General features: G+C 42.0%; 1 protein-coding gene across 3 annotated transcripts; it reads right to left on the minus strand.

Annotated features, from left to right (window-relative positions):
- Positions 1 to 452: 452 nt before the first annotated feature.
- On the minus strand, positions 453 to 13890 carry qser1 (glutamine and serine rich 1). Of its 3 annotated transcripts, none has more exons than XM_067487434.1 (13): positions 13386 to 13888; positions 11743 to 11852; positions 11155 to 11292; positions 7533 to 10859; positions 6901 to 7205; positions 6632 to 6748; positions 6382 to 6515; positions 6132 to 6298; positions 5846 to 5983; positions 5603 to 5700; positions 2156 to 2302; positions 1802 to 1897; positions 453 to 1701 (listed from the first exon to the last, which is right to left on the minus strand). In XM_067487434.1, exons 1-13 carry the CDS (start codon positions 13493 to 13495, stop codon positions 1561 to 1563), a joined length of 5028 nt encoding a protein of 1675 aa, XP_067343535.1. In that variant the 5' UTR covers positions 13496 to 13888; the 3' UTR covers positions 453 to 1560. The 3 variants fall into 3 exon arrangements, with proteins under 3 accessions (XP_067343535.1, XP_067343525.1, XP_067343544.1); XM_067487424.1 differs by having other exon boundaries at positions 6117 to 6298; XM_067487443.1 differs by lacking the exons at positions 453 to 1701; positions 1802 to 1897; positions 2156 to 2302; positions 5603 to 5700 and having other exon boundaries at positions 5847 to 5983; positions 6073 to 6298; positions 13386 to 13890.
- Positions 13891 to 14428: the final 538 nt, after the last annotated feature.

Raw genomic sequence — 14428 nt, forward strand, 5'->3', positions numbered from 1 at the left:
TGAATGTTCCAGGAACTCTGTTAAATATTTCTGCAGACTATGGCGCCATTTAAGTTTTTGTACCTGTCAGGTTTAAAAAAACAAACAAACAAAAAAAAACAGCTGAAACAGCTTGTGACCCTGCGTGTCATTAAACTACTTCTGACAGTGATCATCTGATGCATTTTTCTTTCAGGCTTATTTTTTCCTATCATCTTATGACTTGGGACATCAATTTCACTGAGAAGTAAATGTTCAATTTGTGACGTTAGAAACAGCGTGCGACTGCTATTGAAAAGCAAACCATAATTTCCGTTGATTCAACAGTAAAGATGCATTTTGCAAGTACTTTGCATTAAAGGACTACAGCTCTAAAGTGCTACTTTTGTTTTCTTAAAGCTTTTTCAAATGTATTGTAACGGATGATCTGCTTATTGTTTAGAAAATTTCAACCACCTCAGACAAAACAAATATCCAATACATGCAGAACTTTATTTACAAACTGCATTTTTAAAGAATTTTTTTCTGACAGCATAAAATTGGTGACTTATAATAGAGATCCTTTAAGAAAACTGTGAAAAAACTATGAAAAGGGTCTTACAAATCAAATGAGAGAATAGTATTAACCTCTGTGAAAAATATATATCTATTTGTCATAAAATGTGGACTATGTCTGTAAAGGAGTATAAAGATAAGTTTTATTTCATTTTACTCTCAGATAATTCAAGGTAATATCTGATATTTGATTTATAAAAAGCAGTGCCGCGACTGCACAGATCACTCATCTTATAAGCAAAAGGGTCTTTGAAGCACCAAAGTTATACCACAATGTTGATACAGTATACATTTTGAGAAATTTCTCGTTATGAGTATTGCTGTAGTTCCCACTTCCCTGTTCCTTTATACAAAATGTACATTATATATAAGTTGGCGGCCCATTACAAAATGGATGCTTTACAAACAGTATATAACTACGGTTATATATAATATAGAGTTTTTTTTCTTTTACAATAAATCAACTCTTTATGTGAGCTTACAAATCAAATGATTGATGAAGCCTTGTTATAACTGTAGACAATCAGATTTCTGCATTTTTATGTGCTGTGCTCTACTTCCTATGCTGATTGCTTTCTATCAAATGCATTCTCACTGGTTATGATCTGGCATTTAACTATAAATCTATGAAAAGGCCCATAAAAAGTGGGCCTGTAACTACAAAACAAAACAAAACAAAAAAAAAAACTACAAAGACTTGGAGAAACGCTATGTGGAAGTCATCCAACAGGCTCCCAAATCCAAAGTCCTACTCCTCTTTTGATCAAGTTACTGCTTTCTGCTAAGATGCAGTGATGTAGACTATGAACTTTACTGCTTTCATACTGTTCACTTGCTACCACATTTATGCCACACAGCCCTCGGGCGTGTCTTTCAGGCAAGTCAGCTGAAAGGTCCTTGGTTGAAATCTCTCTGCAGCCAGCAGGAAGGAGTCACTCATTTCATCCCTCTACCACTTTCAGCTGGAGGCATCCTCTTCTTCTTCTTAAGTGTTAGACTCGTTAAGCCAACCGTGTTGAGGCTGGATCATCGGCAGGCCTGCTGCACTTGATTGATCAGCTCTCCAAAGCGATCAAAGAGCCACTGTACCCACTCTCCGTTCTGCAGACACTTCTGTACGGTCTCCTCCTGTCCCAGGTCCCCTGCCTGCAAACGCAGAGATGCGATCTGGAGAGCAGAGCCACAAAAAGGAGCATTTACCTTTATTAAATTACACATGTTTAACGCAACCGACTGTAGAGTCCACATTTGTGAGATGATGCCTCACCTTATCCTTACACATGAGGTATGTGTGGTACTTGTAATGTTGCAAAGAGTGGTACAGTGAGAACCACTGAGTTTTCTGCTGGTCCACTGTATACTCCTAGGAGAGAGTAAAAAGCAAAGTCTTACAAGACTTTTTAACAACATCTGATATTTCTATTTTGTTCAAAAATTATTCTAGTAATGGACAGGATGACTGGAAAGGGCATGGCAGCTTTAATGCTCAAGAGTATGGAAAAACATAGGAGAAGCACAAATGGTGACACTCTGCCTTCTGCTGGAAAGATTAGGTAGTGAGCAAATCCAAGTCAGCATCAGCTTTATTCTAAAGTTAGGGAAAACCATTATTTTTGCTTACTTGTGGCACTTTGTTAGGCATCTTGTAGGGCTTCATGGTTTTCTTGTTGTAGGCCTTCCCACTGAGACGAACCTTAAAGGCTGGAGTTTCCCCATCTTTCTTTAGTTCAGTTACTACTGAGATATCTGGAAAGCTGTCTAAAGCCATCTGGGGACAGAAAAAAGCTTTTTTAAGTTCATACTCATCCTCAGTCAAGTCTTTCTACGCTTCGCTCTCAAAATCACAGCTGTTTGTTTTGAACGCCTCAGCTGCAGAGAGCAAATAATTGCAATAAAAGGGGAACTAACCTAAGAATAAAGTCAAATGGTGCATTTAGGATTACATTTCCACTGTCTCAAGAACCGTGAACCTTTGGTAAATAAAAATCATATGTCTATTTAGTGTCAATGTAGTACATGTATAGAACAGGCACATAAAGAGGTGGAAAACGTGACTAAAGTAGAAGCTGTTAAAAGAAGTTGATCTAGAAATTTGCAATGGTGCAATAATAAAAAATAAATGCAAATTCACTCAACCTTGTCAATTATTCGCAACCTCAGAATGTTTTTTTTAATCTTGCGTTTATTTGTTCTACATTCGTGTTATCCCTAAACTCCTTGCTAGAGCTGCAGATGAAAGCTCCTTTACACTCTGGTGTTGCTTTCACACATTAAAACCTGCAGACAAAGGCAAATTATAATGGTTAGTATTACCATTTCAAATTGGAATTTACACAGGTGCACAAGTGCAGCAAGAAACACTGATTGTTGTTATCAGTGTTACCTTTAAGGTCAATGCAAATGTGGGGACATCAGAATGGGGGAAAATATCATAGCTTGTCAGTAATGCAAACTGAAGCTGTTAGCGCTGTCTTGTAAAAACATTACACACTGTTCTGCTGCTGTATGCATTTTGTTTCTGCAAACTATTTGTCCATTGCACACAATAAAATGTTACATAATGTAGTCACACAACCAACATATTTTGTTCATCTAAAATCAGACAGACAGTCTTTATGTCGGTGGTTAGTGTTCCAGCAGGAGAAACACTTTCTCATCTCAATTTACTATATCATTTGTTTAACTCATAACAATTACTGTCATTGTCTTCTTGAGATTTATTTATATTTCTTTTTCTAAACGCTATGCGGCTGATAGACCATGTGTGTATGGGTGTGTGGGTATGAGAGAGAGGTAACAACAACAACAAAATACATTCCTCTTGGGCCATCGCAAACATATTTTTCCGAAACTTAAATCCCAAACCTGTTCAACCAGGATTATGCAGATGCTGGAAAAAGTTTGGCTGAGGGCACATGCTTTGGGGGGGCTTGTCTACCTTATATGGGCTTCCCCATCCATTATCTCCCTACAAACTGGCAAACAGAATTAAACTGCCTTGAAACACAGATCTTCCCAGAAGATCACTTTGCTGAGAGTTTTTTTTTTTAGAATTTGCTGGAAGAGTAGGGGATCAACTAAAAGGACCTGGTCTGTATAACCACAGACGATGCAAAAAACATGATCAAGCCTTTAAAGAGAGTTTCCAGATCTGTGGCTTGGGTGCTTTGGCCATAATTTGAACATGGTCATCTCAAACGCTGTGTTGTCATCTGGTTCAAGGCTTCTCACGAAGCTGGCAAAGGAGGAGAGAATTTAAAGAAAAGCAAGCTGCTCTCAACATTTCCCAGAAAACCGATTTATGATGTGGTGACCCAATGAGGATGTTCACATAAGATGGTTGAGCATTTCCTTAGCTGGTATCAGTAAGTCTATGCTAGACCAGCTGAAGAAAGACGTATATGGCATCTAAAGCCTGAGGATGCTGACAGGGGCGACATGGAACAACTGTGCCAGCTCCTATGAGCAAACGTGTAGATGCACTTGCTTCTCTGAAGCCATCAAGCCTGAGCTGGACCATATTCACCTGTAATGTTTAGGTAAAAAAGGATGAGGGGGCATCCCTGACTCTGGAGACGAAGAGGATCTTAAAAAAGATCTTAACAACAGATGAACAATGAAGGCAGAAGGCAGGAGTTTTGCACTCGGCTTGATCATCATTTCAAAAGGAGCTTTTCTTTTTAGTTAGCCGTGTACAGCAGGCCTTGAAGCTGGCAACCGCACACTTCTGGGAAGAACCACAAAGCATCAGGTGCCACTCCACCACCCCCACCCCGGCTTCAGAGAGTAAAGGTCTCACTGTGTTGCTGAGAAGACCTCAACAAGGCAGCAGATAAGTGAAAAGGACCAGATTTCAACCACCCCAGAAAAAATTGAAAGGAAATATTCAAGGTCTCAACCTCAACTCGCACGGGTTCCCAGAAAGCTTTTGTGCATCCCAGCAACCAGCAAGCCATCACAGAGCTTGTTCAGCCTCTTCGGGCAGATCACTACTTAAAATGAACGAAGTAAATATGCTGACAATTTTAGATTTTAATCTTAGGTGCAGAACAAAGATAAGGGTACAGTTAAGACACATACAGGATGTGGGGCCACAACATCTTATTTCTTTTTAAAGGAGTCAGAGCAGACACACCATCAGTTCTGTTCATTTGATTTGTTTCTATGTATTGGTATTTTAATTCCATCAACAGCTGAACATTTGTTTATCTTTGCTTTAATACAAGTATGTTTATAAATGGTTGCACTGCTTTTACTGTGGACATTTGTTTTACTTCTTTAAAGTTGTGTGCTGAAGCTTCTTTAGAAAGCTAAAGGCTTCTGGCATAATCAGTGCTGCAAAATGGGTAAAAAAAATAAGATGCCATTACTTAAGCATAGAATGTAAAATAAGTATCTTTCTGGTTGCTTTTTTCTTATACGCAGTATGAACAGAGTGCCACATGGTGCCACCTTCTATGCTTATGGTTTTACATTTTTATATACAGGATTGAATATTTTATTATTTTTATGTTGAGCCAAACAAGAAGTGCATAATGCTTTTCATTTTACTTCTGGCTTTTAATATAAACAATGATTTCAGTTTGTATATCTTTGTCTTTTTGTCACAAATTTGCCAAACATTTCAACAATACTGTGATAATACAGTTAACGTTATAGTTTTGGTCATTTCATTCATGATATTACATTTTCATATTGTATAATTTCTGCTAAAGACCATGCAAGGCGAAACCATTTCGTAACAATGTTTATCGAATGACACCATCTCTACAGCAAAACACATACTCACTACAATAAGTTAATATGAATTCTTTTTTTTTTTAAAAAAAGGCTTTTTGCTAATTTTGCTTAATCCTGCCATATTATCACGGAAATGCCTACAACATGCAACAAGCATGGCAATGTTTTAGAAAAATTGGTACTTTCAGGTGCAACAACCATAAAAATAAAGCCCTGGAGGGACTGTTAAACGGTCTGAGTCAATGCTTATGCAATGCACGATGCTTAACTGCTATTCCCTCTTCCAGTTGAATCACCCACAAATATGCCGCTTCAAAGAAACACCTACCTTCAGGACCTGACCTATGTGCAGCTTGTGAAGCAGGCGTTTCCTGTTGTCAGTGATCATGCCATCCACTCTTTTCATATGTGGCAGGAGCAACTCATCTGAAATATAAGTAAGTATGACATAGCTTAAAAGCACTACCTGGCTTAGCGGAGCTCACCTTTTTCACATTTCCCCATTTAGTTCTCTCTTTTTATTAGGCCTCTGTTTCAGAAAACCCTGTGTTCAAAAAGGAATTTCACTCACCGTTTGCCCGCTCCAGTGCGGTCATCACATCTTCGTCTAAGGCAATGCTGATGAGCAGCTCAATGAAGCTCTTAAATGTCTCCTTCATTGTCCGTGTGTTGAGGAACCGTGAAGCCGATGGCACTTGAGGGTTTAACTCTATGTGCATGTGAGATACAACATTGGGAAGACAGCAAGAGGCAGAGAGAGAATGGGGGAAGAATTAGACCACAATCACACCAACTTACTGTGCATCCAAACTAGATTTGTTGAGAAACGTTAACTCTTTCACCATCGTCTTCACCACCTTCTTCTGCAGATGATCCCGAAGCAGCAGGTGAAAACTCCTCCTTCCATTTCCTCCTCTTCTTAGGTGGGGGCTCTGCCTTTTGTTTAAGCTGTTTGGGTCTGGGCTTTTGGCTCTGGGAGGAAGGGGTGGACGTCAAGCCCAACAATGTTTTCACCTGAACACCCCTGAGAAGCAGGATAAAGAGACAGCTGATGGAAACCCATTTTACAAAGTTACCGACCAACATCAGTCCATACTCTTAGCATACCGTAGTGAGTTCATAGGCTTGCAGCGTGGCTTCCGACTACACACTCGGACATATTCCCTTTTGTTAACCGTGTCCAAGAACTTTACATATACCCTCTGGTACATAGTCTTTGCATCTCCAAAGTATCCAAGATACTACACACGTGCACAAAGAGACGGAAAGAAACATTTCTGTTAAATGTACAATAAGTAAATATTTGTGGATATTTAAAAAAACATATATAGGTACTGGCACGTCTGCATTTACATACACTGTTTGTGGCTGAGAAGACTCTCTTTCCATCTCTCAGTTCAGGCACAAATTTCTGCAGCAGAGCCTTCTGGACTTTCCAGATGGCAGGAGGCTCACTGCCTACTCTCATTGTCACCTGGACATATGCACAAAAGCACAAAAAGAACAGGCATCAATATTTAATACATTCTCATCTATACATCCCTTTGTACTTCAAGCATGGAGTCAAACACCCAAATTCCATGTTAACACGCATTTCTTTTCCACACAGGATTTTCCAGGACGTGCCTTCAAGTTTTCAATGTCCTCATTCCTGACGACAAATTCGTCTCTCTCCCGGTACATTCCCTCTCCTCCACTATCCGACAGTTCCTCATCAGTCAGTCCCTCGAGGGCCACGCTCATCAGCTGCACAGCCAACTCCTCTGGTGGGGTCTCTTTGGACTCCTCTTTGGCTGCAAATGAAGTCTCTCCTGAGATGGTATTTGTTGTCTGGGTAGGAACAGTAGCCTGTGGTAAACACGACTCTGTGATGGGGTGTGGCATTATAGGAACTTGATCTGGTTTTATCAAGGGACCAGGGATTTGGTTATCTGAAGAAGGATTACACATATATGGACATTTTTAGAAATAATATTCAGGATATTACAGGAATATTGCAGTTTTATAGTATATACCAAAAGCACTAAATACTGTTTTGGCATTGAGCAAAATATACCTGCAAATCTGAAAAAACCTCACATAAAAAAAAAGAAAGAAGAAATTGGTATTCAAGCAACATTTTCACATTAATAGGCCAAGTTGTTGCATAGCTATCCAATGTTATATGTTTAGACAATATGTAATATTTGACAACTGTTGGCTAATGCTCAAGCTAACATATGGACAACTCTTGACAAGCTTAGGCAATGTGTTTTTACCCGTCCTTGTTTTCCGATCTGAAGATTCATCCAGAGCTGAGAGCACTGAGCTGATGCTGTTCCTCAGAGCCTGGTTCTTCCCGGTGTTTTCCTCTTCATCGGAGCTGAATGATGGCAGCGTCTCCAAGTTCTTCTGCAGATCTTCATCCAGACGTTTCTGCTGAGCACTTGCTCCTTGACCTTCCTGGGGAATCAAAGGTCCTTGCAGAGTCTGCAGTTTGGAAGGCAAAGTGGACAAAGTACATGGTTGTGGTTTGGATGAGGTGGAAGGCTTCCTGGGGCGACTGACAGTACGCGTAGGACTTTGAGAGTACTGCTGTTTGGGCCCAGATTTGATGAAGTCTAAGAAAGAACCAATGAAGCCAGTTTTGACCTCTGGCTGTTTCTCTTCCACTTCACGTATCCTCTGCCACATTCTCTCTTGGAGAGGACAACTATCATATGTGCTGTTTGAAGCAGATGGTGAAACGTCACTGCCCCTGGAGTTTTGTCGTTTTGCCTGCCCACCACGTTTGGCTGCTCTTGCCTGCCCGCTGTCCTCTTCGGGACCACCGGATTTATTTAAGGACTTTGAGCGAGCCTTTTTTTTCGAAAAGTCTTCGCTGCTGGGGCTCTCTATTATGCCGTCCTCTGTTTTAATACACTTAGCACTAACCTTGACTCTGTGCTGGAGACCTTGGGGGTCATACATGTGCCCAGATATGTGGTGGTCATTCTCAGAACTCCCCCTTTCTCCATTTGTGTCCAAATCAGAACTGTTACTGTGGTGAACAGACTGACTCTGACAGTCTGGGGCCATCTGGGCTCCATTTAGTGTCATGGTTAAAGTGTGAGAGTTAGTGTTGCTAATGATTTGCTGTTGTGCTGAGGAGAAACTAGGTGACATGTGCCTTATATCCACAGTGTGAAAATGACCTTTAGAGTCAACAGGACCTGCCATAACTGCCATTTCAACCTCAGCAGAGGATGTAGCTTTAACAAAGTCTTGAGGTGTGACGCCACAGGCTGCCACCGTGGCAGCCAGGATATCATCAACATTTGACAAAATATTTTTATCATCAGCAAGTAGCATAGCATCTGGGAAGCAAATGGAATTTAGAGCAAAGTCGTTCTTGGCATCATTTGAGTGCTGATCTGGCGACTGTCTGTATTGCTGTTTAGAGGAATCAGGGCATCCGGAGTTCTGTTCGGACATTACTGTTCCCTGCTGAGTTTGGGTTTCGGTGACAGTGGAACCCAGCAGTTCTTGATCCATGTGTAGGTACTGGACATGAACAGGGCCTAGACTTTGGGTTGGTTGGATACCTTGAACTGATACCAACTTTGAAGCATTTTGACTGTGGTGGATTATGGGCTCTTGGAGCAGAATCATTTGGTTGGCCTCAAGAAGGACCTGAGTGCTGGGAACAGTGATATATTGGGTGTGGGCTGCTGGGGTGTGGCTCTGGGACTGATTATGATTTTGGTGGTTTTGGTGATGTGGCTCAGGGGATTTGAGTTGAAGAGGGTGCTGGTTGAGCTGCTCTGAGCTCAGAGGTACATGTGAAGATAAAATACTGGAGTTTGTACTTTTAGTGTTAGCAGTTTCCAGACCATTGGCATTGCTAAGATGAATGTGCTGGCTCAGACAAACCATCCTTTCATTCTTTACCTGGGCTGTGTTTGTATGGTCTACTCCCATAAGCTGGTCATCGGAACGTGAATTACTTCGAATAACGCTTTGTGTTTTGTGATGATCATCAATTTTTGAAACAACACAGATGACGTTGTGAGCAGCCAAATTATTTTCTGCTGCAGAGGACTCCATAGATGCCTGCTGGAGAGCTTGTAGGTCTTGAATAGGAAGCTCTTCAAGCTTCTGTTTGCCATATGATGGCTTAATGTCCTGTATTGAAGATCTGATGTTATTATGTAACGCTTGAGCACTTGAAGAGTAAATAGGCAAAGATGCAGACAAAATGTATTTATGGGGCTGTGTCTGCTGCTGGGACAGACTACCATGCGTTTTATCTCCCACTGAGACCTGCATGAGGCTGTAGTCCTGTGTTGAATTTGTTGAGGGCAGATTTTGCACACATGTAGGTGGATAAGGTGAGTTAAGGGATTGTCCTGCAATGTAACTCTGGGACTGACTCACTGAAGCTTGCCCCTGGGACTGAGATGCAAAAGACACATTAGGGGCATCCTGAGAGTGGGATGTGGGGTAGCTCTCAGAGAGATTCACCTGACACAAGCCCTGAACCTGGGCTCCATAGTGGACTTCCTGCTCTTGGGTCAGAGCAGGACTGGAGGTGTAAACAAGTGTCTGACTAACAGATGGAACACTGCCAGACTGGCTAGAGAGGGAAGGCAGTGTCTTGTAAACTGAGGACAATTTGTCTGAAGGGGAACTTGAGGGTTGTGATTGTGTGTGGGGGCTGATATATGTTTGAGACAGACTGCTGGACATTAGGCTGGGCAGCTGGACTGACTGTTGATTAGCAATCACTGAACTCTGGTTCTGTCCTGGAGAAGAATAGCGCTCAGGAGACTCCTTTGTCAGGTTCTGAGAGTGGCTGTGATTTTCTTCACCCTCAGAAGGATGTGGTTCTAGTTTGGAAGAGCAGTCTTTAGCCTCCGGCACTGAATTGGATGAATAAGCTTGAGTTACGGAGTTTGTTTTGGGTTGTGGAGCACCATTGATCCCTTGAGAGGATTCTGCTCCTGTGGAAGAGTTGCAGGATACTGGAACCTGATGGGCCGAGTCCTGTTGGTAAGACACATCTGCGTCTCTGCCAGAAGTAAAGTACCCCTGTAAGGAGTGCTCTGAACTGGACAACTGCTCTGCCGCAGTGTGGCTGCTAGAAGGCCTCTGGTGGTGTTTGATCACACTACATTCACGCTGAAGAGCTCTTTCTATAGAGCCAGAAAATACTGTGGCTCCATAGGATTGCGAAGCACCATGAGGGGCAGGCAGGGCAGAAGGTAGTAGGCTAAACTGGGGTTGCAGGAGGTGAGGGGCTGACTCCTGGGCAGAGCGGTAAGTCGAGGACTGGACAGGCAAAGCAGAGCCCAAAGTAGGAGCAGAGAGATGATTAAAGGCCAGAGCAGTGGGAAGCACAGTCTGGCTTGGTTTGAGATGCAGCAGGGGGTCAGGGGCAGAAAACAGGCCATTGGTAGAAGTGCTAAAGGTAGGATCCTGGAGAGCCAGGGATGCGTTGGTAGAGTAACTCCTGGAAGGGTAGGCACCAGTGTGCTGATAGGACGACAGAGGTGCAGGAGAAGGGAAAGTGGCAGTAGAAGGCAGGGCTCCAGTCAAATACAGCTCTGTGGTGGAGGAGTTCGTACCTGCAGAGATAACACAGACCAAAATAAAGGACATGACAGGCAAAGTAAACAAAAGATAAAGTTGAATCAAAATGTAAAAAATAACCAGATGTCCAAAAGCATTCATTTTACTCATACGAATGTCTTAGGAGCAGTGTAAAGTGAGAGAAAAAACAAAACAAAACATGCATTCTCCACACAAAGGATGGTGCTGACCAATGTATTGGCCTAATTTAGCTTTTATTTATTAATTAATGAATGTATTATTTTTTTGATGAGAAACATTAAAGAATTGAAAGAGTGATTGTGTTCTCACCTGCAGGCCATGATGGAGGTCTAAAAGGAGGAAGCAGCGAGGCACTAACAGGGCCAGCCTGAAGGCTTCTAGACTCCATGGCTGACAGGAAGCTCATGATTGACGTCTCAGAAGTATTACTGCTTGTGTCAAGTGTTCCTAAGGACCAAAAGAGAAAACATGATCACAGAAAGACACAAAGTAAAATAAGGCCTTCATAAACACATTCCCAAGTCCCTGGTAAATGAGATTGCTAGTTCAAAGAGGGTTAGTTAAGCCAAACTTCAAAAAAAGTTTCTACATACTCCTGCAGTTTTGGTTTTATTTGCAAAGGTTTGACACAAGGATGAGCGATACAGCCAATAAATTAAAATTTAACTAGATTTTTGCAGTGTTTTCGACAATTCATGATTTTAATCAATTCTTTACTATTAACATAATCTGCAAACAAAACATCACATTTAAAAACGCAGCTGGGGCCATAGGTGCAATATCAAACACAAAAATGTATTTGGCGATACTATACACAATTTATTACGCACATTTTACTTTTAAAGCACTTAAAACAGCAGACCATCAGAATATATTTCTATTGCATCATTAACTCACCTGCTGCAGCAGGAAGGTGGGACGTAGTGTAGGTGGGTAGCTGGTGGGTGGAAGTGTAGCTTTGCCGCTGGAGGAGCTCTGCATCAAGGTTTGTGGCACCATAACTGGGACTGCATGAACGCAAACATATCCACACTTATTTTATGAATATTTTACATTTAGGTATTACACACACACACACACACACACACACACACACACACACACACACACACACACACACACACACACACACACACCATACCAAGGTATAAAAGTATTTCTTAACTATCAACTATCCAAGTAGCTAATATGCCAGTTCTTTAAAAAAAAAGAAAAAAAGAGCTGTTAAAACTGTTACAGCAGTCGTTGATAAGCAAAGATTAAGTTGCTCTGCTTGGTTTTGAGTTACTGTATTAATGATTGCCTGAGGCTTTTAGTGGGGAAATTGTGAATAATAATGCTTAGATTTATTATCTGACAGTTGACTTCATTTTCTTGGAGCAAAATAGGAAACAAAATTGAGTTCTGAGTTAATCAAATGCAGCCAGTCTGATCCAAAGTGTTTCTTTTTTCGCCAGAAGTGACTTATCAGTGACTTATCATAATCATTTTGTGAAGTTGATGATGATGATTTACGGAATCACTTATTTTCAGTTTTATTTTTTTTTTATTGGTTTACTTTGTAGAGATCTGTTTTCACATGAAATGTGCTTTTCTGTCAGTTAGTCAAATGCCAACTGAAATCAACCACAAAAAAAAGTGTCAAATTTCAAAAGGGTGAACGAGAGCCACAAACCGGTGGTATGTGTGTCATGACACATGGTAACCTCAGCATTTCTGCTTCTGTGATTAGCACATCTATAGCACACATGTATTTGATTTTTGTCATTCAACAAATCCACGATGCAATGATTTCAGTGGTGTCATTTATTGGATCATCTGGACCGGGCCTCTCTCTTTTAACCTTTGGATGGATTTGTGTAAATTATCTGAGCACAGAAATATAACAATGAGTAACTATTGTGATGCAAGTGGGAACAGAGCAGGTATAGACATCACTGTGCCTTTTCACTATGATGATATGTAGCACAACGGTTCTCAGTAGAGAAAACCTGCACTCTTGTCTGCTCCATCAAATAAAAACTGAGTAAACTTTACAACAATGGCACAAACATGCCTGTGGACACGTCGGCCCCGAGCACTGAAGTAACAGCCCCGCCAGCTTTGTGAGTTGCCTGTAGTTTGAAAGTGCCATCACTGACATGGTTAGCATCGGTGGCTAGTTCACCTCTCTTTGTTTTGGCCTCGGCGAGCACCTGTGGGTGCAGGGACAAGCTGATAAAGTGTGAGTGTGCACTTCGTGTCTCGGGAACCTTCTTACGTGTCTACAACAATCACTCTTTCTACTTTGCGCTCACGGTAACTGCGTCCGTAGCCCCGGCTGTGCAGACGGAGCGCTAGCGAAAACTAGCAAGGTGGGAGACAGTAACAAACAGCCAAGGGAGCCACTTCAACTCCAAACACATTCCCACATTTTCCCAACTGCTCCAGTGTTCCCGACAACAACCGCGACTTTTGCACTTTTCTCTAAAAGCAAGGCTAGGCCCTCCATCACCGAGATTTCCTTCGGAAGGCGACCCGCCCTCTCCTTCATCTTTTACCTTGGCTTGATACTAGCTGTGCTGCGGTCATAGGCCCAAGAAGCTACGGTCTGTGCTGGTGGAGCCAGCGCGTCCGCGAAGCTGGAGGCCGGGTAGTTCCTGTCCATCATCCGGTGAAAGATTCCCTTCCCCGACAGGGCTTCGTGGAGCAGCGGACGCACATCGTAGCGGCGGCGGCAGCAGCAGCAGGCAGTCCGACTCCGGATCCACCGACCGCCCGAGCAATGAAGGCAGTCCCGTCAGAGCTGTCCAGCAAAAACCACCGGGGAGCAGCTATGCCCAGGATTAAAACGCACCTCCACCCCCTCCTTCAAGCGATTCCGCTAATTTTTGTTCATCTCCCGTCATGTAGATCCGTCCAAGCCCTGCATGGTTTCACATACTGCCCATGTTGGTTAATTTCCCAGGATGCACCGCAGACTTTGGCTGGAAGTTTGGTAGTTTTCCTTCCTCCCACCTAAAAGTTCCGCTGCATGCTCCCTGGGGTCATGTCAAAACGTCCCCGCTATGCCAGGCACCACCAACATTTGTCGTAGCTTGCCTGTGTTTGCGCATTGCATCATTTGCTTTACATGCACTTTGCGAGACCTTCAGGAATAAATGCTTGTAGCAGCTGCCAAGTTGGTAATATTTTATGTAGTATCGCTTAGAATTCTTAAGTCAAGTTGAAGTAATACAAGCTCTAAACGTTTTAAAAATGCAGAAGTACAGAATTGAATGCTGTTGATAACAATTAGGGGCCCAGAGGTCTCAAAGGGTGGAAATATGGCAAAAACAGATTAATTAATTCAAATGAACTAATTAATAAAACAGAAAGGGCCAAAGATGTATGTACAGTTGGGAGCAAATGTTTGCCTCCCCTTATTTAAAAATTTCAACATGAATTTAATGCGCAGTCAGCCAGTACAAATGTTCCTTCATCCAAAAAATTACCTAAAGCTAATTTTACTTAAATTATCAGGGCGATGCAAACTTTTGCATTGATATAATCGTCATTATTTTTAGTCTAACCATTTTAATACACTCCTTGTCCAATTTTGCTA

Source organism: Channa argus, chromosome 2 (assembly GCF_033026475.1).
Source record: "Channa argus isolate prfri chromosome 2, Channa argus male v1.0, whole genome shotgun sequence".
Taxonomy (NCBI): domain Eukaryota; kingdom Metazoa; phylum Chordata; class Actinopteri; order Anabantiformes; family Channidae; genus Channa; species Channa argus.